The sequence below is a fragment of the Platichthys flesus genome, chromosome 9, assembly GCF_949316205.1.
Source record: "Platichthys flesus chromosome 9, fPlaFle2.1, whole genome shotgun sequence".
Lineage (NCBI taxonomy): Eukaryota > Metazoa > Chordata > Actinopteri > Pleuronectiformes > Pleuronectidae > Platichthys > Platichthys flesus.
Window position 1 is genome coordinate 19,824,779 of NC_084953.1, and position 27,015 is coordinate 19,851,793.

The following is a 27,015-nucleotide window of genomic DNA, read 5'->3' on the forward strand; positions in this document are numbered from 1 at the left end:
TATCAATTATATTGCCATCTAGTGGGTTCACCAAGTCAAAGCATAAATTCCACATGGACTCAGATTAATAGATATAAACAAGCACACAAACAGAACATTGGAGCATAATTGGCGTGATTTCTCTATTTTCTTTTAATTACAATTATTAAGAAAACATGTCAGACTTTCTCATTGGTTTCTCTCTTACCATCTTCTTTGGCTTTCTGTTTTAAAGTGAACATTTCATATTCTGCAACAACATAAAATGATTAAGAATGGTTCTCCCTTTCCCCTTATGTTTTGAAATGACCCCTTATCAATCAAATATGTAAAGTTGCTTATTCTTACAATGCAAAAATATGTTAACATCACATGAAAGTATTTAGTTTTTACAAAAACAAGGTTCTTGCTGTAACAAGTGTTTTGTGGTGAGGTTCCTCATTTCTTCACATCAGCGCCTGACGAACAGCTTCCCTTACCCCCGGAGACACCTCTGCTGTTGAAGAACAATCCTGCAGCCCTGCTATGCTTCATGTTCACACTCGGGAGCAGCTGCACTGCATGAAGTCCTTTTGAGTATCGAGCAGCTCCACTTGGTTGAGTGCACTGTTTCAACGCGGTGAGAGGCGAGTTCATTCCTGCGCATTCAGATCCTGTTCACTCTTCCCCAAAATGGAATGCATCAAGATGCAGAACTATTCAAAACACAAAAGGTATGAATGCTTTTCTGTGTCTCGGGTATGATTCATATTTGCTGATATAGAGCTCATGACAGAGCTGTGCAGCCAGTGCCTGGTTGAAGAGCACATAGAGGACAACAAGCCACCAGGTCAAAGACAGGCCTCCATACACCAAGGCTAGTGAGATGTAGATCAGCAGCTCAGAGAAGTAATGTGGGCATGAGACCAGCTCAAACCAGCCTCCGGTTGGCAGACTGTGAGCCAGCGTCTCCACTGATCCTGCAGCACAACAGACAGAAAATACATCATGTGACTTTTATATAACCAAGGAATGAAATGTATATGTGTACTGTGAAAGGGGTTCCTCATGCTGACTATCCCACATATAAAACACTACGTTTTTTTTTTTTTTCTTTCTTTCTTTCTTTCCTTCTTTTCAACTTTTATTCATGTCAAAAATATTACATCACATAATATTCTGCCAAAATAATAAAATATTGACAACAACAAAACAAACAAATATATCAAAATCAAAAGTGTTACAGTTGTAAATATGATAATTTCATTAATGGAGCACTTTCATAAAGGCTAACAAATGGCCTTAAGAACTGATCATCTTTGAACAAGTTCTCCAAGATATGTAAAAGAAAAAAAGGAACATGTCTTCATCTGTTTGACCTAGAAGTCGAAAATTCTCTCTAAATCGGTATTAGAAATAGATTGATCTAAATCTTTTCCTTTACTTACCAATAATTTATCCAAAATTTTAAATGGATTAAAAAATGCAGACTAGTTATCATCACATCACATTTACCAAATAAATGCATATTGCTATATGTCAGAAAAAAGAATCTATTTATAAGATGTTTTTGGACCAAATATAAAATTTCTGACTTTGAGGGGAGATAATTTAACTGTGAACATGTTTTTCAGAGTTCCATTACTTTCTTGCTGGAGGACTTGTACACAGGGGTTTTAAAGAATCATTTATCTCATTGTTTTTCTTTACAAGCTCACAACTCAACTCACTACAAAAAGGTAGCAAGAGAAATATATTATCAACATACTGTAGGAAATGCTCATATAAAATCTTGTGTAGTAAGAAAAAGAGATTAAGATTAAGATGCATTTATTAGTCCCAAACACATGCACAGACATGCAAAGGCACACTCATGCAGATAGGGAAATTTAACCGCTACTTTTAACCCATCTGGTGCAGGACACACAGAGCAGTGAGCGACCTTGTACAGCGCTCGGGGAGCAGATGTTGGGGGAGTAAGGTGCCTTGCTCAGGGGCACTAGACAGGGTAGCGAGACTCCTGGATTTTTGGACAGATCAATCCAGGTTCGTCTTTTGTTGTCTCTCCGTGGAGTCGAAACCAGAGACGAACCAGAGACCTTCTTTGCCCATAGTCCAAGTTTCTGCCACTAGACCACCGCCTCTCCTAGTAACACACACAGTAACTGTAAGAGAACTGCTGGGGCCTACCTGACTTTCCAGTGCGCAGCCTGGCCAGCAGGACCAAGGACTGGTGCTGCAGCAGCGAGGCGGAAATGAAAAATCCAAACCCAGCCACGTGAAACCAGCTCAACTGGGAGAGGAGGGAGCCAGCCCCTTGAAGAGAACAGCACAAACATCAACACAACATACTAGAGGCAGTGACTAGCTCATACGGAGGAGGGGGGGTCTTTTCATTCTCACCTCCTCCCCCATGATCTGAGCCTAGCACTGTTAACCCCAGCACGATGTAGTACCCGAGACCGAAGACATACTGCAGCACATGCATGGCTCCATCGGAGAAGACGCTGACCCACAGGCACTCCAGCAGCCTCCTGAGGCAGTGGAGCCAGAGCAGCAGCTGCACCAGGAGTTTGGAGAGCTGTGGGGCTACAGGCAGGAGCAGCATCAGACACCACAGTAGAACAGGGAGAGTTAAAGCTTTAACAGAGCAGGTGGTGTGGGGTGGGGGGCAGCCTACCCTGGCTGTCTGCGCCTCCTGCACCTGACAACATGTCTAACATCCCCGTGAGCCACGATGGCAGCGGGTGATGCCGAAACGTGAAGTTCAGGTACAAGGTCAGGAGGAAACCATTCCAGCAAACCGAGACTGCGTAGAAGTGCCAGAAACACCTGGAGGAGAGAAGAGGCTTCTGTCAGGATGCGTGTGCACGTGCTGCTGAATCTCCATGGTCAGATTAAGAGGTAAACAATGGCGTTACAGCTAAAAACTGACTTTTAATCTCTGTAGAAAGTCTACACATAAGTCACGGCTGTGTTTTAGCTGCGGGGGAGAATCGTTTCTTACCTTTTAGGGACGTCGAACACTCGCAGCCATTTGTCTCGTTTGTGGTTTTGTTTGGTTTTCCCGTAGCGAATGAGATCCTGAAATACAATGTACAGACGACACGTTTGGTATTTTCTGGAGAGCTTGTGAACGCAGAGAGCGGCGAGGAAACAAAAGGCGAGAAAAGACCAGAAAATACGGATCCAACTCAGGAGCGAGCGCCCAGTCATTTTCAGCGCGGCGTTGTTTTGTGTAACAGGGAAAAGGGGCCGTGGAGAAAACTCTCGCAACAGTTCCGGGTGAAATGTGACGGGAATAAATAAAAAAATCTATAATTCAGATGCAATAATCTGATTGATTAAAAGGTACTCATGTGGAATGTGCATCAAACAGTGTCCGTGAGAAGAGCTGTTAACTGTGCCGTCTGATTGAAAATGTGTCAAAATGCTCCAGCAGGTGGCAGCACTTTAAACACAGGTAAAAGCCAACAGAGCGTGTTTAGACTATTTACTCTTTGTCTTGTCAGCTTGAGTCTGAACATGCAAAGTTAAATGAAGTGGTGGGAAACATATGAAGATTAGGCCCTAAAAATGGATTATTATTAATGTTTGACTGATCTTTGGAAATGTTTTGGAAATGTGAGATATACACAAGTCAGATTGGTTTAAAACAACATCTTGATGATTTTTGTGTTGTTGAATCAAGTGTCTGAAACCAGGCACTTATTTTATTGGCATTGAGCACCAATAAATCAGGTGAACATTGCCAGAAACTGGAACCGGAGCTTAAAACGACTTCAATAACAATTGACTATGAATCATAAACCAATCAGTTAATGGACAAACCATTTCAACTCAACCCTACATGATAGAAACACACTGCAATGGACCATCAGGGCTGCAGAAAAACTCAAAGGGGTTAACCTGCTCTCCACTCAGTACTGACACACCTCTAGACTGAAGAAACGTGCATGAAGCATCACTGCATACCTCTCACATCCTGTTGTTCATGCTGTTGCAGCCTCTCCCCTCAGTGAGGCGCTACAGAGCACTGAGCAATAGCCAGACACAAGAACGGTTTCTTCCCACAGGCCTGATCAACACTTTGCCAAACACTTAAACCACAGTGTCAGTAATAAGTAAATATATATATACATCCATCCATCCATCTAAAAATGTGCAGTCTTTAACATTTACAAACCATCATTCACTGTCATTCTCAGGTACATATCCTGTAAACTGTAAATAACTAAAATATGTATATATGTTCATATCCCATCTAACTTACATGTATAGTACCTTTTGATTGCACTCCTTGCACAGTGTGAACATACAGAGCAATTGATTTGCACTCACTCGAGTCGTGGTGTGTAATCATCACTATTTTGCCCTATTTTTTACTTGGTGTTAAGAATAAATTAGTAATGTAAGTTTGTTTACTATATAAAAAATTTGAGATCAATGTTAAACCAGAGTCAAATGTGTTGTATTCGACCACATACTTGTCATTTAAGGCTGACTCTGATATGACTGCAGACATCACCTCACTGGATTGTTATTACAGATTAACTAATACATGAAAGCAACATTTTAGTGTATTTTAGCCTGTAGAAGATGATTTGCTATTAGTAAATAAATGTATAGGAATGTTTTGCATTTTATGAAATAATTATTTGTGTTGTGTGCCTAATAAATGTGACTTAATAAGTAATACGAATGCATTGGGAACAACAAGACAGGGTACTATGGAGGAATAGTGTTGATAAACAACTGAGCATCTGTGAAAACTGGATTTGTCCATGTAGAAAATAATGTGTAATAATAATAGGTGTAAAATATAGTCACACTTGTCTATAGGTAAAATTGAAGTCACAGAGGTTAATGCTTTAGGAGTTTCAGAAAAGTTGTGGATCCAGCTCTCGGTTTAAAGGGTCAGTGTCCATAGCTCTAAAGAACATTACTCTAATAAGGTTTGTAATGATTATTCTGGTGGTAATTATACTAGACTCGGTTCTAACTGCCTAAATGCTAGTGTCTTCCCTGCTTGATGAAGCACCAAACTATGTAACCCCACTATTAGTTAGATTCATATACCAGTTACACTTTTTAACAGCAGCTCTCCTCTTAAAGACCTGAACTTTTGGTTAATCGCTATGTTTTTATTTTAGAGACCTGGTGAGGTCAACTAATCAGTTTGTACTATCTTGGCCAAAGTAACCTTTAAGAACCATCAACATTGTTAAACACACATTTAGACATTATTTTTTACAATCATGGAAGAAACACAAAGTCGACCTGAAAATGCAATTTCAGAAATGTCTTTAACCGGAAATTCTGATAGCAAGGGTTATGCAAACCCTTATGCAAACCCCTATGTCTGATTAAGCCCTGCTCTTATGGGTTTTGCTATGGTTCTTTAAAAAAAATTACAATATCCTTTTGAAGATGTAGTGAAGCAAATGTTCTCTGTGCATTGGTGTTGAGATGTGAGTGACAATGTAGAACAATTCTCTGGAGTTGAAATCTGCACCTTACACACTTGCACATTACACTTTCATCTTAAGGACGGTGTAACCAAACAAGAGGTTGAAGTTCTTGAGTCAGATGGTGACCATACATCTGCATTATTACAATGCAGTAATATGTCAAAAGGAAAAGATGTTGGTTTGTGTGAAAGACAAAAAAAAGCCTTTGAGGCATTAGATTCCAGGATGCCTCTTAGAGGAACACAGTGTCCTGTCTGAGGAAGTTTGGACTGTTTCCTGCTTCCCTCCCTTTCCTGTCCGTTGTTGTACTGCAACAAGACCTGGACCCTCTGCAGGCCCCTGAAACACTGCGTCGTAAACAACAGGGTGAGCACTGGATAAGAAGAGTTGATAATACTGAAAATACAAATATGTCCAGATTCAAATAGAGTCAGAGGATAAAGGCAACTCTTAGCTCAGCTTATAAAGACTTGAAGCAGGTGAAAATAACTAGCATGGCTATCTTCAAGGATTTTACAATTGCAAAGTATTGCTCCACTAAAGCTCATAAAAGCACATGTAAAGTGTAGAAACGACAAATTACTGTGGTTCATCAAGACTATTTCTTAGCTGCATGCTGTGACCTCTGGTCCAGCTTTAGGGCTATCAGTGCTCTCCTCTAACTCTTAAGCAAATCCCAAACTGTCAAACTATCTCTGTAAATGTGCCGAAATCAACCAGCTCCTGGAATTCTCTTAAAGCCAATAACCATTTTTCTGTCCCCTGGATGTTTGGGGTCTATCTCTGTATGTTTTTTAATGTTTTTTATGATTCATCTCTGTTGCTGTTTTTTCTCTGCTCTGCAAAGCTCTTTAGATCATGTGAGTCATTTAAGGCCTCAGGGTTCCAGTGATCGGTTGGACAGTGTGAGCAGAACCCTGAGTAGTCTTTTTCTATTGATGGGAAATACAAAAGCTGTGGCAGCTGTGGCAGCTGTGGCACAGGGGGTAGACCCGGTCGTTGGTGGTTTGATCACCCGCTCTTCCAGTCCACATGCTGAAGTGTCCTTGACCCCCAAATTGCCCCTTATGACTGTTGTTGGCCGTGCGTGAATGGTGTTTGATAGAGAAAGCGTTTCATAGTGGTACTGTATGAAAGTATGTGTGAATAGGTTAATGCGGCTTGTGGTGTGAAGGGCTTTGAGTGGTTGATAGGACTAGAAAAACTCAATATAAATGAGAAAAGCAACCCAGTGGTCAGAGCTGTCAATTTGTACTAACCACACTCATAGACAACTTGTTGGCCATTTTATCTTGATTTCAGTCTGAGGCATGGGTTCTTTTCATTGTGGCCCCATGTTTGTTGTATGTATTTGACTCTGTCCTTTCTGACTCCTTTGTTTACGATGTATAGGTGACCACATTGGTTTCTCCTGTGGGGATAGCGAAGTTACCAAACACACTACAAACATTTCCGTGATACTTTTTCCCTTCTTCGTTTCTTGTAATAAGTGCTTCATGCTGTGACCTCTTCTGAGTTTCATGTTCTCTCCCCTGATGCCATCTGTGCTGTGCCCTCTTTTCTGTTCCTTACAACAATGCTGAGTGAACACACAAACACGACCCCCCCCCCCCCCCATTCTTTCTGTGTTGAATTGTGGGACATTGACCTTTGAAATCCCTCCTGTGATCTCAGAGCATAAACACAAACAGAGCCAAGACAATTCACAGCTTTTTATATTTGAAGACTTTTGAATAGGAGCTGTTTTCACATGTGATCTCATTGCAAACTGTTGTTGAGTTTACTTCTATAAATGTACATAGCTTGCTTTAGTTAAAAAAACTAAATTAACACTATATTTAGAGTTGGGCTAACTTGTTTAAACAGCTTATTCTTTTGCTAAGGGACTATTCTGTTAAAAGACACCACACACATAATGTTTAATCAGCTAAATCCAAACATATGAATATCTAATGAAGTACTATTTTTCATGAATATTTTTTTTCTCAAATGAGGTCACCTCATGCTGTGGCTTGAAAACAAAGGTAGATAGGAAAATGGAAAATTGTTTCTGTTTCCAGTTTTCCAGTGGTACATTTTGTGTCCTGCAGGAAGTGCTGGTGAAGAAGGTGGTAGGTGGTACAGACAGCAGGGAGTCCCTTTAGGAGTGACCAGGCCAGGAAACATGTGGCAAGGCACATTACATACAAACTGAGCATCTCCCTAAACCCTGCTGATTCCACACCAACTTCAAAACGCAAAACCTCCTCCTCATCATCATCACCATCATCACCATCATCATCAGTTGAAATGTCACAATCATCTCACTGAGGGCAATTGTGGATTTGTGAAAAACTAAATATGGTCTCATTCCCTTTGCTTTCATTTCTACCATACAGAACTTCAGTACATTTCTTTTGCGTGTGGCCGGCTGCTCCCTGCCTCCCTGACATGTTCAGTCACTGTCCAAAATTATTCTACCACTTGAGCTTGAACATTTAGACTCTCATCTTTGGGCACAAAATCAGCTCTCATCCATTAATTGATTTAGTCCTACACACATAATTCAGTATATGATATATAAGATCCACGAAGCAAAGAGACTCCCATCCCTGTAGAATGTTTAGAGAAGTAAAGCAGCACCGTGATCAAAGCAGATTATACATATATTCCAGAATTCAAGGCCTTAAACCTAACTGACTAAGTTACAACCACTCCCAGTAGAGGTACCAAATAAAATGTGTTTGAAAACCAGAATTAAAAAGCATGTTCAAATAGCAAAACCAATCAATTCCATATAGTCAAGGTCCCCAGTTTCTCTCAGGTCTATAGCTTTAGTGACTTTCAGCTCCCTGTTTTGATTTTCCAGCTGCAGCTATACAGTTTTGACTACTCCCAACAATTCATATTGTAATAATATTATATTGGGGGGAACACAAATACATGGCTCCAAATAAATAGGAGCTAAGGTTGATCCATATTGCGGGAGCTGTTTGATTTAATTATTTTCTTGAACGGTTATTTACGGTGGCCCTGAAGTTAACAAAACAATGTTAAAACAAAACAGAAGATAAGAAACAGCATGAAATACCACTGGAGAAAGCAGGTACCTACTATTGTCAAGGCTTGTCGCTGATTGGACGGCCTTTTTAACAGGAAGAAAATGCTGACAAAACTTGCTCCGTGATTTGCAGTTGTATTTTGTAATTTATTGTGTTTGATTTGAAATCCATTGTCACCAAAGTCAGTGTTATCATAGTTCATTGTTTTCACATCTTGTTTTACTGCCAACAATTGGGCAGTAAAAACCCGTCAGGTTATTGTAACCTGGGTTTAAATGAAAAAAATAAAAATAATCAAAATGTTCGAAAATAACCAACACATTGACATTCATTGGTTTCATTTTTGTTTCATTCAAAGTTTGATGTAAGCAGCATAGGAATAATAGGCAAAATGTAATTAATGTATGCATGTTGCTTACTTAAATACATTTCCATCAAAAACCCTGTTAGAATAAATACACTTTACCTTAAAGTTTGTCTCATGTGTCAGAGGAGGAGCTGCTCCTCCCCTGCAGGAGGCTGAGGCGCTCCTCTCCATCCTCATCACACACACACACACCAACACGCACGCACACACACACACAAACACACACACCCACACACACCGGCAGTCTCACCAGTTTTGCTGCTGGTCCCCGTCCAGTTCTCTGCTCCTCTGTTGCTTGTTCTCATGACTTCTCTCCGAGACCAACACTCTGTGCAGTGGGACACAAAGCACCAGGGGCCAGTGGATTAGTGACCTGTTGTTGCTGCTGCTGCTGCCGAGCGACTGCTGAAGCCTCTTGTTTCTGCACTGAAGCTGTTGTTTTAACTGGACTTTGATGAGGATTCTGTTCATGTCTTGTGTGGGACGATGGCTCAGGCAGTACCCATCATTCTAATACTTGGCATAATCCTGAATATCAGCTGGGTTGCTGGTAAGTGAACCAAATAATACTTATCAACTATTGACTAAATTCAATAACAGAATTAAGTTGTGTAATATAGGTGTTTGTATTGACAGATTTGTTTAAGTTCTATCAATTTAATATGTGACTAAGAGGACGGATGCAAATTGGCTTTCTCAATATTTGTATCTATTGAACTGAATAAATGTGAAATGTGAGGAATATGAAAATGTATTGTAATGTCAGCTGATTTCTACTCTCATCTACGGACAAAGGGATATGTCGAGAAAAAGAGAGAAACTTTTAACAAAACCAGTCATATTCCCACTTTCTATTTGGTGAAGAACTCATCAATTTGAATTAAGGTAAATCTGCATAATGCCTACATGGTCAGCTTAACATGTCCCCCCCCCCCCCCTACAATAGAATATGAGCTTTAGGGTCTCACAGGGAGGTGGGGACCGCCTGTATCCTCAGAAACAGGAACCCCACCGACACCACCCTTGGCTTGGCTATTGAGCCTGACGCGGCCCATCTTCCCCTGCTTCCTGTTTTTACACAACTCCGCCATTTTCTGAGGCAGTGGAAAAATGGCCCCTGATAAGCCCCAGAGCCACTTACACAACACTTCCCTTACTCCATTATCGTTCTGCTTTGTTCCTTCAGTTTCTACTGTTTTTCAACTGTTTTTCTTTTGAATGAAATCTTTACAAGAACCGAACCACGTGTCTGACGTGACTTCTGGCTCCTTATGTCAGTGACAAGTCAGACTGATGTCACACTGTTTGGTGTCGGTCTTTGCTGTGATTGACTTGTGTTATCATGTGATTGACTCATGCAGCCATTGAACTGCGGTTTATGCCTGATCCACCGACACTTAACCTCTATGGCACTCAAAGGATGAACAAATCGGACAACCTGGAGCTAACATGCAGGTATTTATTAATGATAAGTTTCATTTACAACATTCCCTCCCTCCACTGACCCAAGCGTGCACAGATCATCAGCAGATCACTGTCTTGTGTCTTGACTGGCAGGGGTCGCCAGCAACTGAGGTGGTCAACTCCTCCGACAAGCACCCGCTTCTCCATCAGTGAGTGCAGCGGGTCAGGACTCTTCTGCACAACGCTGAGGCTTTCCAATGCAACGGTCAATGAAACTGGACAGTACCAGTGTTCCTACCGAGGCATGAAAGTTGAAGATGGCAAGACTTCAGCTGAAGCTTATGTGTTGGTCCACGGTATGACTGCAACTGCAAATATGTCCTCGCCATGATGGCAGTGCTTTCTTTTTATGTGATGTGTTATTTAGAAGACCATGCATATTATACTGTACTGTAATCATATTTTATTGATTTTAATTTATATAGCGCCACATTACAAACTAAATCATCTCAAGGCACTTTACACACCTTACAATATGGTAAATGGTCTGTACTTTTATAGCGCTTCTGTAGTCTTGATGACCTATTCACACACATATACAAAGTGCTTCTATGTGCAGCACTGTCTCTATCCAAATCATTCATACACTGCCTGCACAGCCGATTATAGATATAAAAGCCTAATGTAAATATATACATATAGTGTAAAACCTTGGTTCACAAGCCGACTATAAGGTCAAAGACGCTCATTTCAAAATTAGTCAGTTGCACCTTGACCCCCTCTTTCCAATGTCCTTAAGTTAATGTAAACATGTGTGTGTGTTTTGAATTTAGATCACAAGATGCCGTTTGTCCCGTCTGCGAGTGAATATGAAGTTGTGTTCATCAGTGAAGGAGAGCGGGTGGTGATACCGTGCAGAGGCTCCTTGGAGAATCTGAACGTTTCGCTCCACACTGTGAGGATGAGGGGTTTCTGCTGGTTTCTTTGTTTGATTAATGTGCCCTAATTCTGGGATAAATTCCAATAAACTAATATCCAATCGTAACTTTGTAACTCAGGCTTTCTCTCACAGATTTTTGGGCTCCATCAGTTCAAATACCCCTAATTACATCGTCAGATCTCCTCTTCAGACAAACGTCTTTTGGAGCCACAGATGACATCATATAGCTGATTAGTACTCTTTATGATTAGTAAACTAACCCTTTATTTTTAAAAATATGTGAAATGTCTCTTTGAACAAGTGGAATCGAAACAAAATGCAGTCACCCTATCATATTGAAAAAATATATTCCCAAGAGTGATATCACCTCCTCTGTTATCAGTGATCCCAGCTGCTGATAATGTCCTATCAGTTTACATAGCTCTTTATCTATAATGTGTAAGTAATATTTATATAATCAGATGAGGTCGCTCAAGTGTCAAATCTGCTCATGTGTTTTTCTAATTCTTTGTTCAAACTCAGTTCATTTCTGTGTCTGTCAGAAGTATCCAAATAAGGAGCTTCATCCAGATGGGAGGGATTCTGTGTGGGACGCCAAGACGGGTTTCACTCTACCCAGTTACCTGATCAGTTATGCTGGGGTCGTGTCCTGTCAGACCCGCATTGGAAATGAGACGTTCAAGTCCCCCCTCTACATCGTGGCTGTTGTTGGTAGGATGGAAAAAAGATCTACACAATAAAAAATCATGTGTCCAAGTTAACGTTGTAGAAGTGTTTCATTTAAGTGAATGGACACAACACTGTCATGGAAAGACTGTGGCCCAATGTGGAATTTTGCTCAATTGCGTGTGTGTTTGTGAAAGACAGTGGCAATCAGTAAGGAAACATGACATACTGAGCGAGCCAAGGAGAGAAGGTGTAGAGAGAGAGCGCGAGAGAGAGAGAGAGAGAGAGGTGTAGAGAGAGAGAGAGCGAGAGAGAGAGAGAGAGAGAGAGAGAGAGGGAGAGAGAGAGAGACTGTCGTCTCGGTAGAACAATGGCCAGTCGACTGACTGCCGTGTCTTCCCTCCCTTTTCCGCAGGATACAAGATCTATGACCTCACCCTGACCCCGCAGCAAGTGAGGCTGTCTGCGGGGGAGCGGCTGGTGCTCTGCTGCATGGCCCACACCGAGCTCAATGTGGGCCTCGAGTTCAACTGGACTCACTCTGGTCAGGCCCTGGTCAGTGCCCGAGGCTCTTCTTCTCTCATGGTTTATTGTCCCTGTCTAGTTTTAAATGAAGTCCTGTGACAGGCTTCAGTCATCCTATGTGACTCATCACTGAGGACTGACATGAGACACCAGAAGTCCTGGATTTCAATTCCTGTTGAACATGCTCCTCCTTTCCTGCTTTCAGGAATCCTGTAGCTTATCTCGGTGCCAGGTCAAAGTGCAGAAATGAGCAGATGTGTTTTTATTGTTCTGATTATTGACATAAGATAGATGATTCAAGAGTTCTAACACCAATATCTGGTTCCTTATGTCTGAAGCACTGTGTCCACATGTGCTCTGTGTGATATTTCTCCTGTTTGTGTCTCTCTGATATCAGAACTCAGTGAATGGTTCAAAGCTGACGCACACCACTCCGCACAAGAAGAAGCTGTGGAACTCTCTGGAGCTGTCCAACACTCTCATAGTGGAGGATGTGACAGTGGATCACAGTGGAGAGTACACCTGCACAGCATCCAGTGGGAAGATGGAAGAAAGAGCCTCAACAGTGCTCCAAGTGTATGGTAGGTTTGCTGGAAACACAACGCTGCTGCAGATGGACAGTGGACGTGTCCATGCGCAGATTATAGCTATGATGCTAAATGAACTAACGCTTCCTTATGCATTCCCCTTATGAAACCCCATTCAAATTCACCAGATCCAGATTTATATTTGGTTCTGTCTCAAATGTTACACACTCATACGAATCAGTCACACAAAAATGCAGGATTTCCTTCTTTGAGAATCATTAATTATTCTCTGAAAAAATCATGAAAATGTTTTAAATGTGCCTTGTATTGTTACGTTAAAGAAGGTGAATAAAGAAACCTTAATGGATTGTTCCCTGACCCAAACCACATTCTGACAGCAAGTTTTGTAGTAAACTGTGAGGTAACCTTTGAGTTATCAACACAGGTAAAACATTACGGTAAACTCCAGTGATGGACGTCATCATTTGATTACATCCAGATTCTAGAAATACTAATTGTATTCACAGCAAAAGTAAAGTTTTTGAATGTGCATCTCTTTCCCGGACACACTGAATGTTATAGATTTGGAGTCAGTGATCATGTTGAGAATCTGATCTAAAGTTAGTTAGTTAAGAAGGTTATGTGGCATTGGAGGTTTTTTATATGTATCTTTCTCTATTTGAACACATAATGGGGGTATGACCTCATGGTGACATCTTAACTTTGTCCTCTTTAGAATAATGCAATACGAATTGAATAACTGAAACTCATTAACTTATGTTGTTGTATAGATCATGATATATTCATTTACCATATTTGTGTTTTATGTTAGCTTGCCAAAGCAAAATCTGCCTCTCCTGTGTTGTATAGGGAACAGTATTGATTTGTTTTGCTTACAGAAGTTTGTGATTATATTTTTTCTAGAAAAGCCGTTCATTGATATGAAGGAGCCATGGATGGAGGTCTGGGAGGTAAATTTAGGAGATCCAAATACACAGATCCCTGTGAAGTACTCAGCTTATCCAGAGCCCAGCTTTAAATGGTATGTGCTCAGTCTAATACTAATGCTAACACCAGTTTGTCATATAAACTGATGTGCACTATAGCCTACATTAATTTAGCTCTAATGGTGTATAGCTTATCATATGATAAAATATTGATTTATTATTTGGTCACTTGTCTTAAAGTTTGTATTAATTTTCTTATTCTTATTATTTTCTGACTATATTACATTACTGTTATTGTTTCTCTGACTGCCCAGGTTAAAAAATGGCCTGCCAATGAAAGATGGCTTCAGAATAAAACAGAGGAGCGATGCCCTCGTCATCCGTGGTCTCCAAGAGACGGACGAAGGAAATTACACGATGGTCCTGACCAACAAGATTACTAAAGAGGAGCAGAGACGCTCCTTCCAGCTGCTGGTCAATGGCATGTTATCTATTTTCTTCTCTGATTCATGTTGAGCTGCCCGGTGCAGTTGGTCAAGAGACAGTGGTGATAACACTCAAAGTCGTCTTCCACAGTTCCACCTCGTATCATTGAGAAGGAGGTGGCAGTGGACACGGACGTGTACCCATACGGCAGCAGCCCCACCCTGAGGTGCACCGCTCGTGGATTTCCCGTACCTGCCCAGATCCAGTGGCAGTGGATTTCCAAAGAGGACTGTCCAGAGGTTTTTACGTAAGTCATCTCACTTCTCCTATGTGTGTGACACAGAGAGAAAAAGACAGACAAAGAAGGTGGGGGGGGCTTCCTTTTGTGTATGTGTGTGTTCAGAGACCGCTCAGTCAGTCATTGTCAACAGGTTGTTTATGTAGAGAGAAAAAGCTGCTTTCGTGATGTTGACCAAAAACAAGAGAAGAGACAATGAGAGAGCACTTTGACCTGATGCACATCAGCGGATGTGATTCATGACGTGATTCATGCTCTTCACAATGTCCAATTTGAGGACATGAATTATCTTGACCAACAACATGTTTCGTGGATTTGTCCAATCAGACATTTGTGGTACATCTCTGAATCAGCTGTTTAAGACAACAGGTGAGCAGTAGGAACAGGCAGGAGATGACAGCAGTTAAACAGTACGTTCTCCTCAGGTCAGCAGTGATCTGATGAGTGTTGTCAGAAAGGAGAAGATGTGCATGACACTGTAAACCATCAGCCTGTCCCTTATCTTCAGTATCAGAGCACTTCCTCTGTCCTGCGCTGTGCTTCCTGTTGTTGCCAGTTTGCTCTCTGTCAAAAAAGAGCTTCTTCCTGCAAAAGCTCGGCCTCTTTCTTACCCTTGTTATCATGTCCACAATATTGACAAAATCCTCAGTGCTCCTTTGTATGTCCCTGACAAAAGTTTGTGGGTCTCCACTAAAAATAAGTTTCCTGACGTTTGCTGTCACACATACAGTGTACAGTATAATCATGTGAAACATTGTTACTGGTGAGATTCATTCATTAAAGTAGTTACATAATGAAACTAAATCTATTGTAATAAGATAACATGTTTATTAAACAATAATACAAATATTAATAATAGTTATAATAGTTTTACTACTACTAATAATAATAATATGTAAAATGAGTACATGGCTGCTATAAGTTGGGAGAGCGTGGCCTAGGGGATAGAGGGGGGTGTTCTGCAACAAGAGGGTTGCTGGTTCGAATCCCACTCTTTCCCATCTGCATGCCTAAGTGTCTTTGGCAAGATACTGAACCCTTAAATGGCCCCACATAAAATGTTGAGTGTACTAAAAATGTAAGTCGCTTTGGACAAAAGCGTCAGCTAAATGACATGTAAAGTAATGTAAAGTATAAGTTCTTTATTAATACTTATAGTTTTCTCTGTTTGAGTCCTGTGACACTGCAAGTTCAATACAAGGAATCAGAATAAAATCAAAGAGGAACTTCTGTAGTTGTGTAAGTTGTGCAGTTTGCACAAATGGTGCTTCAGGGCCGTTTGGAGGAATCAAAAATGTGACTTTTTGTGCTTATTCCTGTCAAACAGGTCAGGCCTGGTGAAGTCTGAGACTCAGCTGAAGGAGTGTTCTGGCTGGAGAGATATCAGCAACAGCACCGGTCCCAACCCGATAGAACGAATTATGACCGACACCGATCCTGCTCAAAAGGTGAATCATTCCTCCTGATCACAGATCATTTTTCTTGCAGCAAGCGTCAACAGAATCGAATCATGTAAACGCGGATGCTGTGCTGTGTATTTTCACATATTAAACAAAGAGAATGTGTTTCCATAGAAAACCGTGAGCTCGTTGAAGATTCGGAAATCTGAGGCCCACGCCCTCTACAGATGCATGGCTGTCAACAAAATAGCAGCGGACTCACGCATCATCTTCTTTCACGTGACACGTGAGCACTGGGCCTTTTCTTCCTTCTCTAACTCTTCCCATCATCATGTCATCAGTTCTCATTCTTTGATTGTCCGTCCATCTGTGTCAGGTGGACTTGGGGTCAGCGTGTCACCCTCCAATGAGCCCTTGGAGAAAGACCATGTGGTTTTGAGGTGTAAGGCCGACAAGCTGATATATGGTAACCTTGCCTGGTTCCGTGTGACAAACATCTCAGAGTCGGGGGTGTTGCCATCGGTGCGGCCCTGTCGCTCCCTGCAGCTGCAGCCGAGGCCCCTGTCGCGGGCCGTGCAGTCCAGCCAGCAGGGCAACAATGTAACGCTGGAGCTGCTGCTGCCCAACGCGTCCCGTCAGGATGAGGGTCTGTATGCCTGCCAGGTGGAGAACATCAAGACTGGGGAGAGAACCTGCCTGCTGCGCAGACTCTCACTCAGAGGTAAGAAAAATGTAATATTCCACGCAAAGTCATTAGTTATGGGACAACCATAATTTCATTATATAAGACACACTGATCATAGTTTTGTACACCTCAAAATCAACCCAAAAATCTATATTTGTAATATTTTAATTCAGTTTTCACATTCAGGAAGTGAAACAATGCAGAACATTAAGATCATGAATACAGAAAGAGAATGTGGGCAACATGATTCTTAAAACATGAACATTTCAGTGTCTCACAAATCAAACTCTTTCTTTTAGATGTTTTAAGTTGTTTAACAAGTCCACTCATTGATTGATTCTGATCTGATTCTGCTTTTAGCTCTCGAGGCACCGAGGATCCTCAATAATTTAACCGACCAAAAAGTCAACATCAGTGCAACGATCACTCTCCTCTGTGATGCTGCTGGGATACCAAACCCGTCGGTGCTGTGGACCAAAAACAACCACACTGTGGTGGAGGGCTCAGGTGAGATGTTGTCTTTTCAAAGCTAAGTGACTCACTTCATGAGTCTCCACTAGTCCTAAAACACCTGTGTTGCTTTCAGGTGTGATTCTGAGCCAGAACAACCATGTGTTGACCATTCAGCGTGTGAAGAAGGAGGACAGTGGTCTGTACAGCTGCACCGCATGCAACAGCCTCGGCTGTGACACGTCACAGGCCGTTCTGACAACTGAAGGTCAGTCACTGTCAGACCCGTATCCGAATAAATTATTACTGAATTAAAGTATGTATAAAAAAAGGATATGGACTCAAATTGCACTGGCCGGCCGAGCCATACATCTGCAGGGTGGTTATTAGAGTTTTATTAATGTTTGTTTCTGTCTCTTTGTAGTTTTGTGCCACTTGATAGTGATTCGATTGACTTCAGAACAAGAAACCTTACAGAAAATGCCCTCCTGATGCTTTTGACCTGGGCACGAATAACTGTTCATAGTTCACACAATTGAGTTTAGCCTTAACCTCTCCACATAATCCACAATTCTCACAAAGACCATGTGTTTATCTTTATAAACTCAAGGTTTTACATTACACACACTACATTTTTAATAACCAAGATGAAGAGTAAGAATAACTTTCCTTCCGCATGTCAGGAAGTTGGCTCAGTTAGTGCACATCCTCCTAGGAGTTTCTAAATCTAAAACAATGAGGAGGCTGCAAAACAAAAGAGAGAGGCCAGCCCCACCCCCAACCTCTGCTCTCCTGTCCACCCTTTTTTTTTGGGTCCCGAACACAGAGACCCAGCAACAAACAAACAAACACACTATCTAGAACCAGGGCCTACGTGACCTGGTCCCCGCCAGCAGAATGCAGACCCACTTACAGGAGCTCCCAGCTCTGCTCAGGCGCCAGCTCTGCTAACAAGGGAGGGAACCAACAAGTGCATCTCTGTATGTGATCGAGTTTGGAGTGAAACAAGCACAAGCAGTGTCTCGGACTTGATTCCACTTAATACAAATATCTATCAATTAGCTCAGATGATGTGTATTTAGAAGATCGGCTGCCGGAAAAATCATTTGCAGGATGTAACTGTGTTTTACAATTAAAATCACGATGGACAAATTAATCTGGGAATAAGATATATCATAATGAGCCTGTTGCTCTCTACTGACTTGTGGCGTAGAGAAACGTTCATTCCAGGCATGTAGTTGAACATGACTACAGCTCTGACAGGCCTTTTCCAAGTTGTCTCTGGCACTAGTTCGCCGTGCTGACTCCTGACCATTTGTTTTGACTAGATAGAATATCAGTTTGCTCATAGCCTAGATTGCGACCATCTCCTTCCTCCAACCCAAACACACTTGCACTTTCACACAATGACAATGACAAAACCTATCAGAACTTTATGCAACACGGCCAAGAGACGTCACTGAAATCATACGTTATTTTCCACCGTGACTCTCCTGCAGTTTTCCCTGAAGAATGTACCTCAAATTTGTTGGATTAGTCGCACAATCTGTTTTGCTCTTTTGTTGTTTGTGAGTACCTGTGCAAATCATGCTTTTTTATCTGTTCTAGGAGTCGAGGAAAAGACCAACGTGGAACTGATTGTTCCAATCGGGTCGGTGGTCATTGCCATGTTTTTCTGGTTACTGATCGTCTTTGTCATCCGCGGAAGAAAACGAGTAAGAACTTCCTCATCCTCCCTTTTGCCACACTTTTCCTACCTTGGATTATCCCTCTGGCTATACACAGGGGACCCAATAATGGGGAGATTATAACTGATAAAACAAACCCATGAATGAGCACACTAACTGAATAGAAGTGACTGGTCTGGCTCTTAGTGGCTGCTCTCCTTTGTAAGCACGAACAACAGTGCCACTCAGTCACGAAGACCTACAGCACTGATTAGGCCCCTTTTTACTGGACGGGAACCAGAGGGAGAAGAAATCTGCTGTACAGTTTTGATTTAGTGAAAGGGAAGACAAATGGCAGCTCATTCATTTTCCCTTTACATGGCTAGTTGTCCATCATATCTTTCACTCTTTCACTGTTTCAGCCAAATGGTGGGGATCTGAAGCCCGGTTACCTGTCTATGATCCTGGACGCTGAGGACATGCCCATGGACGAGCAGTGTGAGAGGCTCACGTACGATGCTAGCAAATGGGAGTTTCCTCGCGACAGACTGAAACTCGGTGAGAGAAGCAAAATCGGATTCAATCCAGAAAATACCATAGATAGTAGGTTATTTCTGACCTGACCACCTGATCAAATGTTAGACTCTATACACTTTATATATAATTTATCCTTCTACGCGTTAGTCACCATGGATGTAGCACCCCCCCTGGGAACTCCAGAGAGTGTCTGGGTGATGACAGAGAAAGTGCCATAGAGAGTTTAGTTATGCCATTCTTAAACCCCTCTCGCTTCGCAAGTTGTCCACGTTAACCAGTTGTTCAAAAGCCTTACGGTGGAGTTTCACCTATTTCTACACAGGAAGATAAATGTTGTGAAACTTTCACATGACGATCCATTAAAGCAGGTCTTCACCAAAACAACTGTGAAGTTTGAAGTCAGTCAGATGAGCACTTGTGGAAAAGAGAGATAATGTTACCACGTTCAGCTTGTTAGTTTGACTTATTTGCAGCATGACCAAATTAAAAAATTTGCACAAAATACAAATGAGGATGATGGGAATGTCATCAGTTTGCAGGAATGAGGTCATAAACCGAGGTATTGGATGAATTAACATTTTGACCTGATGATGCGGTAGATGGGAATTCTGGGAATTGTTCTCAATATTCATCCTGCAGGAAACCGGACTGTGTTTATCAAGTATCAATTTCTGAAAAAAGGAAAAGTCAGGGTGAGTCAGATTCAATAAGATACATCATCTGGAGGCGATGAATTTCAACATTTTATGGTGATCTAATATGGCGGATCACGTAGATAACAATAACGGACTCAAACAGTCAATATATGTACTGACGGTGTTGCTTGCGAGCTTGTCTTCCTGACAAACATTTTGCATTTTAGGTGAACCACTGGGACGAGGAGCGTTTGGTCAGGTGGTGGAAGCAGCCGCCTTTGGCATCGAGAAAGCTACTACATGCACCACTGTCGCAGTTAAGATGCTGAAGGGTGAGTGTTGTTCTGTCAGGAAGCACGCTGAAAATCTCCAAGAACATTTCTCTTTAAATGTAACCCTCCATGTTACAGAGGGAGCCACATCGAGTGAGTATCACGCCTTGATGTCAGAGCTGAAAATCCTCATTCACATTGGACATCACCTCAATGTCGTCAACCTGCTGGGAGCATGCACGAAGCCCGGGGGTGAGAACACGCCAGTATTTCCCATTATCACTCTTCCTGTTCCATGTTCCTTACATGTTCCTGACCATTGTATTCTTGAGTTCTCGATCTTTCGGTGATCTTTGACGTCTTCCTCCTCTTGCTGCGCAGGTCCAATGATGGTGATTGTAGAATACTGTAAACATGGAAACCTGTCCAGCTACCTGAAGAGCAAGCGTGGCGAGTACAGCCCATACAAGGTAAATGATGTGTAACACACTCGCAGCCATGTGAAATGCAGCTGACCCGCTGATGTGGATGTACTTAGCCTGGACTGCTCCACACATTCACATTATTGACTACAGAACATGACACAGCAATGCACTGCAGTACTGGTCCACAGATGGTATCTAACCTGGACAAAACAATCCCTGCACCCTGATTGAAATGTTCTGACCTTTTCCTCCTCCTTTCTGTGCTCTCCCGTGGTCAACAGAGGAGGCGGCTGGACAGCCAGCGGCGGGCTTCTGCGGAGGAGGATGTAGCAGAAGGCGATCTGGGTCTGGGTAAGATTGCTCAGCTGGACATCTGCACGGGCACGGCGGTCTGCTCCACAGTTGGAGACAACATGGACGCTCAGGAAGGTACTCGACAATGACACACTCCTCATTGTTGTGCCCAGATCAACGCTTGTGCACATTTTGCCCACATTCATGATTGTATCATTCATCATGTGACCACAGATGAGAGCTCAGATGAAGACCATCTGACCATGGAGGACCTGATAAGATACAGCTTCCAGGTGGCCAAAGGCATGGAGTTTCTCGCCTCCCGCAAGGTGAAACCACAGTTATATTTCATATCAGTCTTTCGTAAATTAAAGATAATGATCAGTCTGTAATGCATGAGAGACTAAATTCTTGTGTGTCTGTTTTGTGTAGTGTATCCACAGAGATCTAGCAGCCAGAAACATCCTGCTCTCCGAGAACAACGTGGTGAAGATCTGCGACTTTGGCCTCGCTAGAGATGTGTACAAAGACCCTGACTATGTCCGCAAGGGAGACGTGAGTACATTACACTGATGTGTAGACTGTTGCACACTATTAAGGGCACGTGAAGCAGTGAAATGTTTATCTTTGCTACAGGCACGTCTCCCTCTGAAGTGGATGGCTCCTGAGACCATATTTGACCGAGTGTACACCACACAAAGTGATGTTTGGTCCTTTGGGGTTCTTCTCTGGGAGATCTTTTCTTTGGGTAAGCATAGACGTTATCTCTTGTACACATTACCCCTGTGCACCTGTCATGTCAACTTTGTCATTTCTTTTACAGGGGCGTCTCCCTATCCGGGTGTTTGCATTGACGAGTCATTCTGCAGACGGCTCAAAGAAGGAACAAGGATGAGACCGCCAGAATATGCCACCACTGAGATGTGAGTAAAAAGTTAGCAGGATGCAGTTATACATATGTTATTAACATAACTAAAAACTACCGTGTTATTGTCATTCCATTGATTGTGTGTGTTCATAGATACCAGACTATGTTGGACTGCTGGCTGGCTCGTCCTACAGACAGGCCCACGTTTGCAGAAATGGTTGAACATATGGGCAACCTGCTACAAGCCAGTGCTCAACAGGTGAGTGTGGGTCAAACCAAAAGCCTTGTGTGTCCATGTTTATCTTCACATTCTAGGTATTCTGTTTGTAGCTATAGTTCAACAGCAGAAAATATTGATTATGTTTATATGGACACCAATATTCCCACCATTGACCTTATCCTAAATGAGGGATTTGATTACGGTGATTACATGAGTTGGTAATAATATATTATTTTCATATTCCTGTTTACATGTTATAGAGCAGAGTCTAGCTTAAATTTCTGTCACACATTTTATTTTTGATTATTGCTTATTCAGAGCGTGAACTTAATCAGGCTAAGGTATCAGAGATTGCTCTTTATGTCGCAGTGTCTCTATGAGACTATTGTAGTAATTGGTTGAAAATTGGTGTATGTATAATATAATAATATAATAAGTATACTTGTGCTTTCTGACATATCGCCAGCTGCCTAGAAACAGATGCACTAGGTACAGATAAAGCAGTTTGTGCACTGAGCAGCCTCAGTCTTCTAGAATGTCATTTTGATTAAAGCTTCCTCGCTAATGTCCCTGTGATTGTTTAAGACTCTCACTGTTCCATGCATGTCCCTGTAATGCACTGCTGATTACTGCAAGTTAACACCCCTTCACTGAGTGGTGCCAAGTCATTCTGGGAACTTTAGGAAATCATTACGGTAACTGAAGCTCGAGTAAAACAATCACGCTCCTCCTCCGAACCAGCCACACCAGAAAAAGCAGATGACAAAACAAAATATTACAGCAATATATTTGATATGCTTTAAATTAAACAAAGCCTTTTTCTTCTCATTTCTGTGGGATTTCTTGACCCTCTGTGTATTTGAGGTTATATAATTACAGTATTATATGTCTCTAGGATGGGAAGGACTACATCCCCCTGACAGCCGGTGAGGCAGAGGGGTCTCCCGTGACCCCTGACCCCAGGAACCCTTACAGCAGACCTCAAAGTGGGGAAATCCAGGATGCTCAGCTCCACTATGACAACCCGCGGTCCCTTGGGTCAGCATGAGGATCTTTTAACTTTCACTCCACACTGTTGTCATCGCCTCTGCATGTTAAAGCAAATCCTCATTTATCTGAAATTGTCTGCGCAGACTGGCCCAGCAGAGTGAGAGGTGCAGTCGACCCCTCAGCGTGAAGACGTTCGATGACATCCCTGTGGCGAACAGCAGCGTCATGGTGAGTTTCTGTGAAACAGTCAGATTTCCTAAAATCTTCTTTGAAATCAATCCTGCATTAAATCTTGAAAGTATTATGTTTTATTATTATCCAAAAAGACAGAAACAGGATTTGTTGATATTGGATGATGCATGGTAGCCTGACGTTGTCAGACTCACAATTCTAGTCAGAATGTGAGTCTGAGACCGCTCCATTGGGCTGTGATTATGGGGCGTGTTTCAACCGAACCAGGAAATAAAATCTTCGCTCAATTGGATAGACCTACAACCAATCAGAGCAACGTAGTATGTGACGTATGTTAAGCCACGCATTTTGAGTTATTTACTAACGCCAGGTTCACACCGAACGCTGAAGCAATGCCGAAGCCGCTTCAGCGCAGCGGCAAGCCTTAAATAACAGCTGGCTCCCATCCACTCCCATGTTAAAACTTTGTGCTGGTCACACCGGAGGCTGAAGCACCGCGCTGTGCCAAGGCTGCCTCGCGCCGTTCAGCGTCGCTTCAGTGTCCGGTGTGAACAGCCAAGCGCCGGCTAGATAGGGATTAGCGCGGTACTTTGGCGTCTCCTCCACGTTCTCTGTTCCTCTTTCAAAATGAATGCGCTGTCGATGTCTTCTAAAACAGACTCAATGGCAGCATCTACACATCTCAGCTCTCCAGCGGCAGGCATGTTTGTTGAAAACTAATTCAACCCAAGGGCACTGTGATGACGTGGTTGATTACGTTACCGTTGATCATCTGTCCATCATCGTATAAAGCCCGCCCTGACAATCTGATTGGCCCGGTTGAGCACAATATCTCCCCAACGGAGCGACTCCAGACTGAACTTCCCGACCTCAAATGTTGTGGGCGGGGCTAAATTTGTCTGGCATGCAGGCTAGATGCATGGTGTAAAGTAAATCAATCTTTGTATGTCGGAAATAATTAGTCAAATGATTGATCCACTGACAACAGAACATAAAGCAGCAACATTTTTGATGTTCAATTAATTATTGAGTCAATTACACCTATACAAGACCAAGTCTCCAAATTGTGAAGATTTACAATTTCTTTATCGGGCCCAAATACTATTTTTTCTGACCTTAAAATTTTTTTTAGAGTGAAGAAATTACCAAGAGAAACAGGCACAACGTTTCCCTGTCAAGTACACATCAGCTGTACTCATGCTAACTTTTTCATTTCTGCAGGAGGGTCACACAGACAGTGGTGTGGGCTTCTCACAAGAGGAGGTGAAGGGTTTGAATCAACGGCTGCAAACCAACTTCAGGTGAGGACTGAGCATATTCAACCTGCGTCACATGTTCCTCCCTATGACTCAGATTTGGAAACTACAAATTGCTCTGTAAATCTATGACAAATGTGCCCTTCCTGTTTTTCTTTCTTTAGCCAGATGATGCGCTGTAAGAGTAAAGAGTCCCTTGCCTCGGAATCATCCAATCAGACGAGCGGATACCAGTCAGGGTACCACTCTGACGACACCGACACCCCGATCTATGCTAATGAGGAGGTGATCATGAAGCACAACATGCTGAAGAAGCCTCCGCTGCCCAAGACGCCCGAGAAGTTCAACGCTGAGATCCGCTACAGCACGCCGCCTGTCTGACCCCGAATACCCCCGGCCCCAGTTACCCATTATCCTGAGTCTTTTCACTGTAAAGTACTTGTTTACCTTCCACAGGTTTTTTTCCTTTAGGAACAATGACAACACATGCAATAGAGCTCTTTTCACCATGGCACTGGGGTGTTTTTTGCTTGAGATGTTGAAGATAACTTAGTCACCGGAGAAACATGAAGGTTGTGTGATAACGTTGTAAGGGCAGCGCTACTCGGAGCCGGAGGAATGCTATCGTGTTTACACAGCGGGTAAAAGGTCTGAGCAGGCCCGGGGGACACGCCCACTTCCTGAGGCCAAATCCACCCACTTCCTCTACTGCAGGAAATGGCATCTGGAATTTTTTTCGATAATTGAATCAGCAAATGTTTTCTTTTTTTATTCTCTTCTTTTCCTGTTGTGTTGGCACAGTAAATGATTGACGGGGAGGCAGTTCTCTCAGCTAAGTCTGACTCACAGTTGTACAGTTGTCTCATATACCTGACAGTATTTTATTGAAAGTTTATGGCTAAATCTGCAATAACTGTAACTAGTTTTATAAAATAAAAATACTTACTGATTAAGATGCTACTTGAGTTTGGATTTTTGGTCTGACAATAAACTTAAGGGCCAGTTTTTTATGTTTCTTTGTATCATCTCTCATTTCCTTTCTCTGGGACACTCGTTAAGAAAACAACACTTTCTCAGCCTTGGTCATTCCCCCCTTGTGTGTGTGTGTGTGTGCGTATGGGAACAATACTCTTCCAGCCTTGGGCATTTTCTAACCCATATTAAGCCCACAGTTCCCACAATAGTCCAGTCAAGGCCAGTATGATAACAAAGGAAAAAGGAAAAATACAGAAAGCGAGTGGAATAGAGAATAAAAATCCTCCTCATAGGATTGACAATGATCTTTACCAAAACTTCCATGACATGTCATCATGTCTGATACAGTACAGCCGGACGGAAGCAGTGTATGTGTAACTTGTTCACTGAGGGTGGGACTAAAAGCTCATAGACATGGGTGTCTGGTCTCAGTGGATGATGAGGGCCCATGCTAACACAAAGTGTTTTGTCTACGAACAAGCACAACAAACACTTGCTAATAATAGCGTACCAGGGGGAAACAGCTCGCGGCCTCGGAGGAGCAGTTTCCACTCTTCCACACGCAACATCGGGGATTAAATTTAGAAAGTCCTCCCTCATTACCGCTGCAGGAGGCCGGAGGGGCCACTCAGTGTCTGTGAGTGTTTTTAAGACAGGGAACAGAGGATTTTTAGACCTGCTGTTTTTCATGATAGTGCAAAAGCATAAAAAACAGATATGAGACACTGTGTTTGATAAAATAAATTCAGAAAAAAAGCTGTGAATTCACAAATGAAAGGAAGTCTGTATTAGTCCATTTTTCCGCCACTCTAATGGTCTTTGTGATGACTGAGCAACAGGGCCCTCTGCTGTGCGACAGATGTAATTTTCCCTTTCTCTCTAATTGTTATGTGATATCTGCAGGAAAAAAGAGGGTGAACCTGTCAAGTAGATATGAAGCATTACTTGCAAGACAAATGCTTCATGTGACAGTGTCTTGCTGCTGTGTTTAGACGACAGACCAAGATTCTGGACTGTGTGGGTGTGTGTGTGTGTGGGACAAAGGGACGACACATCTCCCACTGCAGAAACTCAGTCTAATTTCCTCAGGAATGGACAAAAAGGACATGGGCAGATCCTTGCACTGGCAGGAAATCAGTTGGCATTCAAGCATCACCAGTCTCAGTGTTATGATGCATGCTGATCCAAGCCGACAGTTAACCAAAAGCAGCCAGACAAGACAGTTAAACAGGCTCACAACACAGACACATCTGTCAGCCAGTGCATGATTCGTTACAGCTGTTGCATTATATGTTTTGAGTTAAGAGGTTTCCAGTTCTTATTTGAGTTGAGTGACTTCTTAACACTAACCTCTACTTTTTAAAATTGCACATGCCCTATGAGTTTGTCATTGGCGTACCATCAGGGTGACGTGCTGGGTGTCATTAGGATGAACCAGTTCTCTAAGGAGGAGGCAAAAATATATGAAGATTATTAAAATCAATTGTTTTTCCTCTCTGCGACAAGCACAGGCTCCATATACACAATAACACAGATGCGGGATGTGGGTGCATTTTAAATCTTGTCATTTCATCTAACA

The 27,015-nt window shown here is 42.3% G+C and overlaps 2 protein-coding genes across 3 annotated transcripts; one reads left to right on the top strand and one right to left on the bottom strand.

Annotated features, from left to right (window-relative positions):
• Positions 1-107: 107 nt before the first annotated feature.
• Positions 108-3,209, bottom strand: srd5a3 (steroid 5 alpha-reductase 3). The gene is made up of 5 exons (XM_062394661.1): positions 2,966-3,209; positions 2,639-2,790; positions 2,362-2,547; positions 2,149-2,274; positions 108-938 (listed from the first exon to the last, which is right to left on the bottom strand). The coding sequence occupies exons 1-5, from the start codon at positions 3,172-3,174 to the stop codon at positions 679-681; spliced, it is 933 nt and encodes a 310-aa protein (XP_062250645.1). The 5' UTR covers positions 3,175-3,209; the 3' UTR covers positions 108-678.
• Positions 3,210-9,057: 5,848 nt separating this feature from the next.
• Positions 9,058-25,414, top strand: kdr (kinase insert domain receptor (a type III receptor tyrosine kinase)). 2 transcript variants are annotated; one of them, XM_062395232.1, is made up of 30 exons: positions 9,058-9,387; positions 10,199-10,292; positions 10,395-10,597; positions 11,075-11,196; positions 11,724-11,892; positions 12,263-12,402; positions 12,770-12,953; positions 13,824-13,941; positions 14,161-14,327; positions 14,423-14,579; positions 15,898-16,018; positions 16,145-16,256; positions 16,347-16,691; positions 17,016-17,162; positions 17,242-17,373; positions 18,714-18,820; positions 19,195-19,330; positions 20,172-20,276; positions 20,355-20,468; positions 20,598-20,686; positions 20,923-21,070; positions 21,170-21,264; positions 21,368-21,490; positions 21,572-21,683; positions 21,759-21,858; positions 21,957-22,062; positions 22,919-23,061; positions 23,157-23,241; positions 24,427-24,506; positions 24,626-25,414. In XM_062395232.1, exons 1-30 carry the CDS (start codon positions 9,324-9,326, stop codon positions 24,840-24,842), a joined length of 4,035 nt encoding a protein of 1,344 aa, XP_062251216.1. In that variant the 5' UTR covers positions 9,058-9,323; the 3' UTR covers positions 24,843-25,414. The 2 variants fall into 2 exon arrangements, with proteins under 2 accessions (XP_062251216.1, XP_062251217.1); XM_062395233.1 differs by having other exon boundaries at positions 11,727-11,892.
• Positions 25,415-27,015: the final 1,601 nt, after the last annotated feature.

Bases quoted from the DNA above. Each gene is read 5' to 3' on its own strand.
- kdr (XM_062395232.1), top strand. From the start codon at position 9,324: ATGGCTCAGGCAGTACCCATCATTCTAATACTTGGCATAATCCTGAAT. The intron at 12,403-12,769 runs GTCAGTGCCCGA...CTCTGATATCAG, and splicing joins CTCACTCTGGTCAGGCCCTG to AACTCAGTGAATGGTTCAAA. The intron at 21,071-21,169 runs GTACTCGACAAT...ATGTGACCACAG, and splicing joins CAACATGGACGCTCAGGAAG to ATGAGAGCTCAGATGAAGAC.
- srd5a3 (XM_062394661.1), bottom strand. From the start codon at position 3,174: ATGACTGGGCGCTCGCTCCTGAGTTGGATCCGTATTTTCTGGTCTTTT. The intron at 2,791-2,965 runs GTAAGAAACGAT...TCTCTCCTCCAG, and splicing joins GTGTTCGACGTCCCTAAAAG to GTGTTTCTGGCACTTCTACG. The intron at 939-2,148 runs GTAGGCCCCAGC...GTTGTGCTGCAG, and splicing joins GCTGCGCACTGGAAAGTCAG to GATCAGTGGAGACGCTGGCT.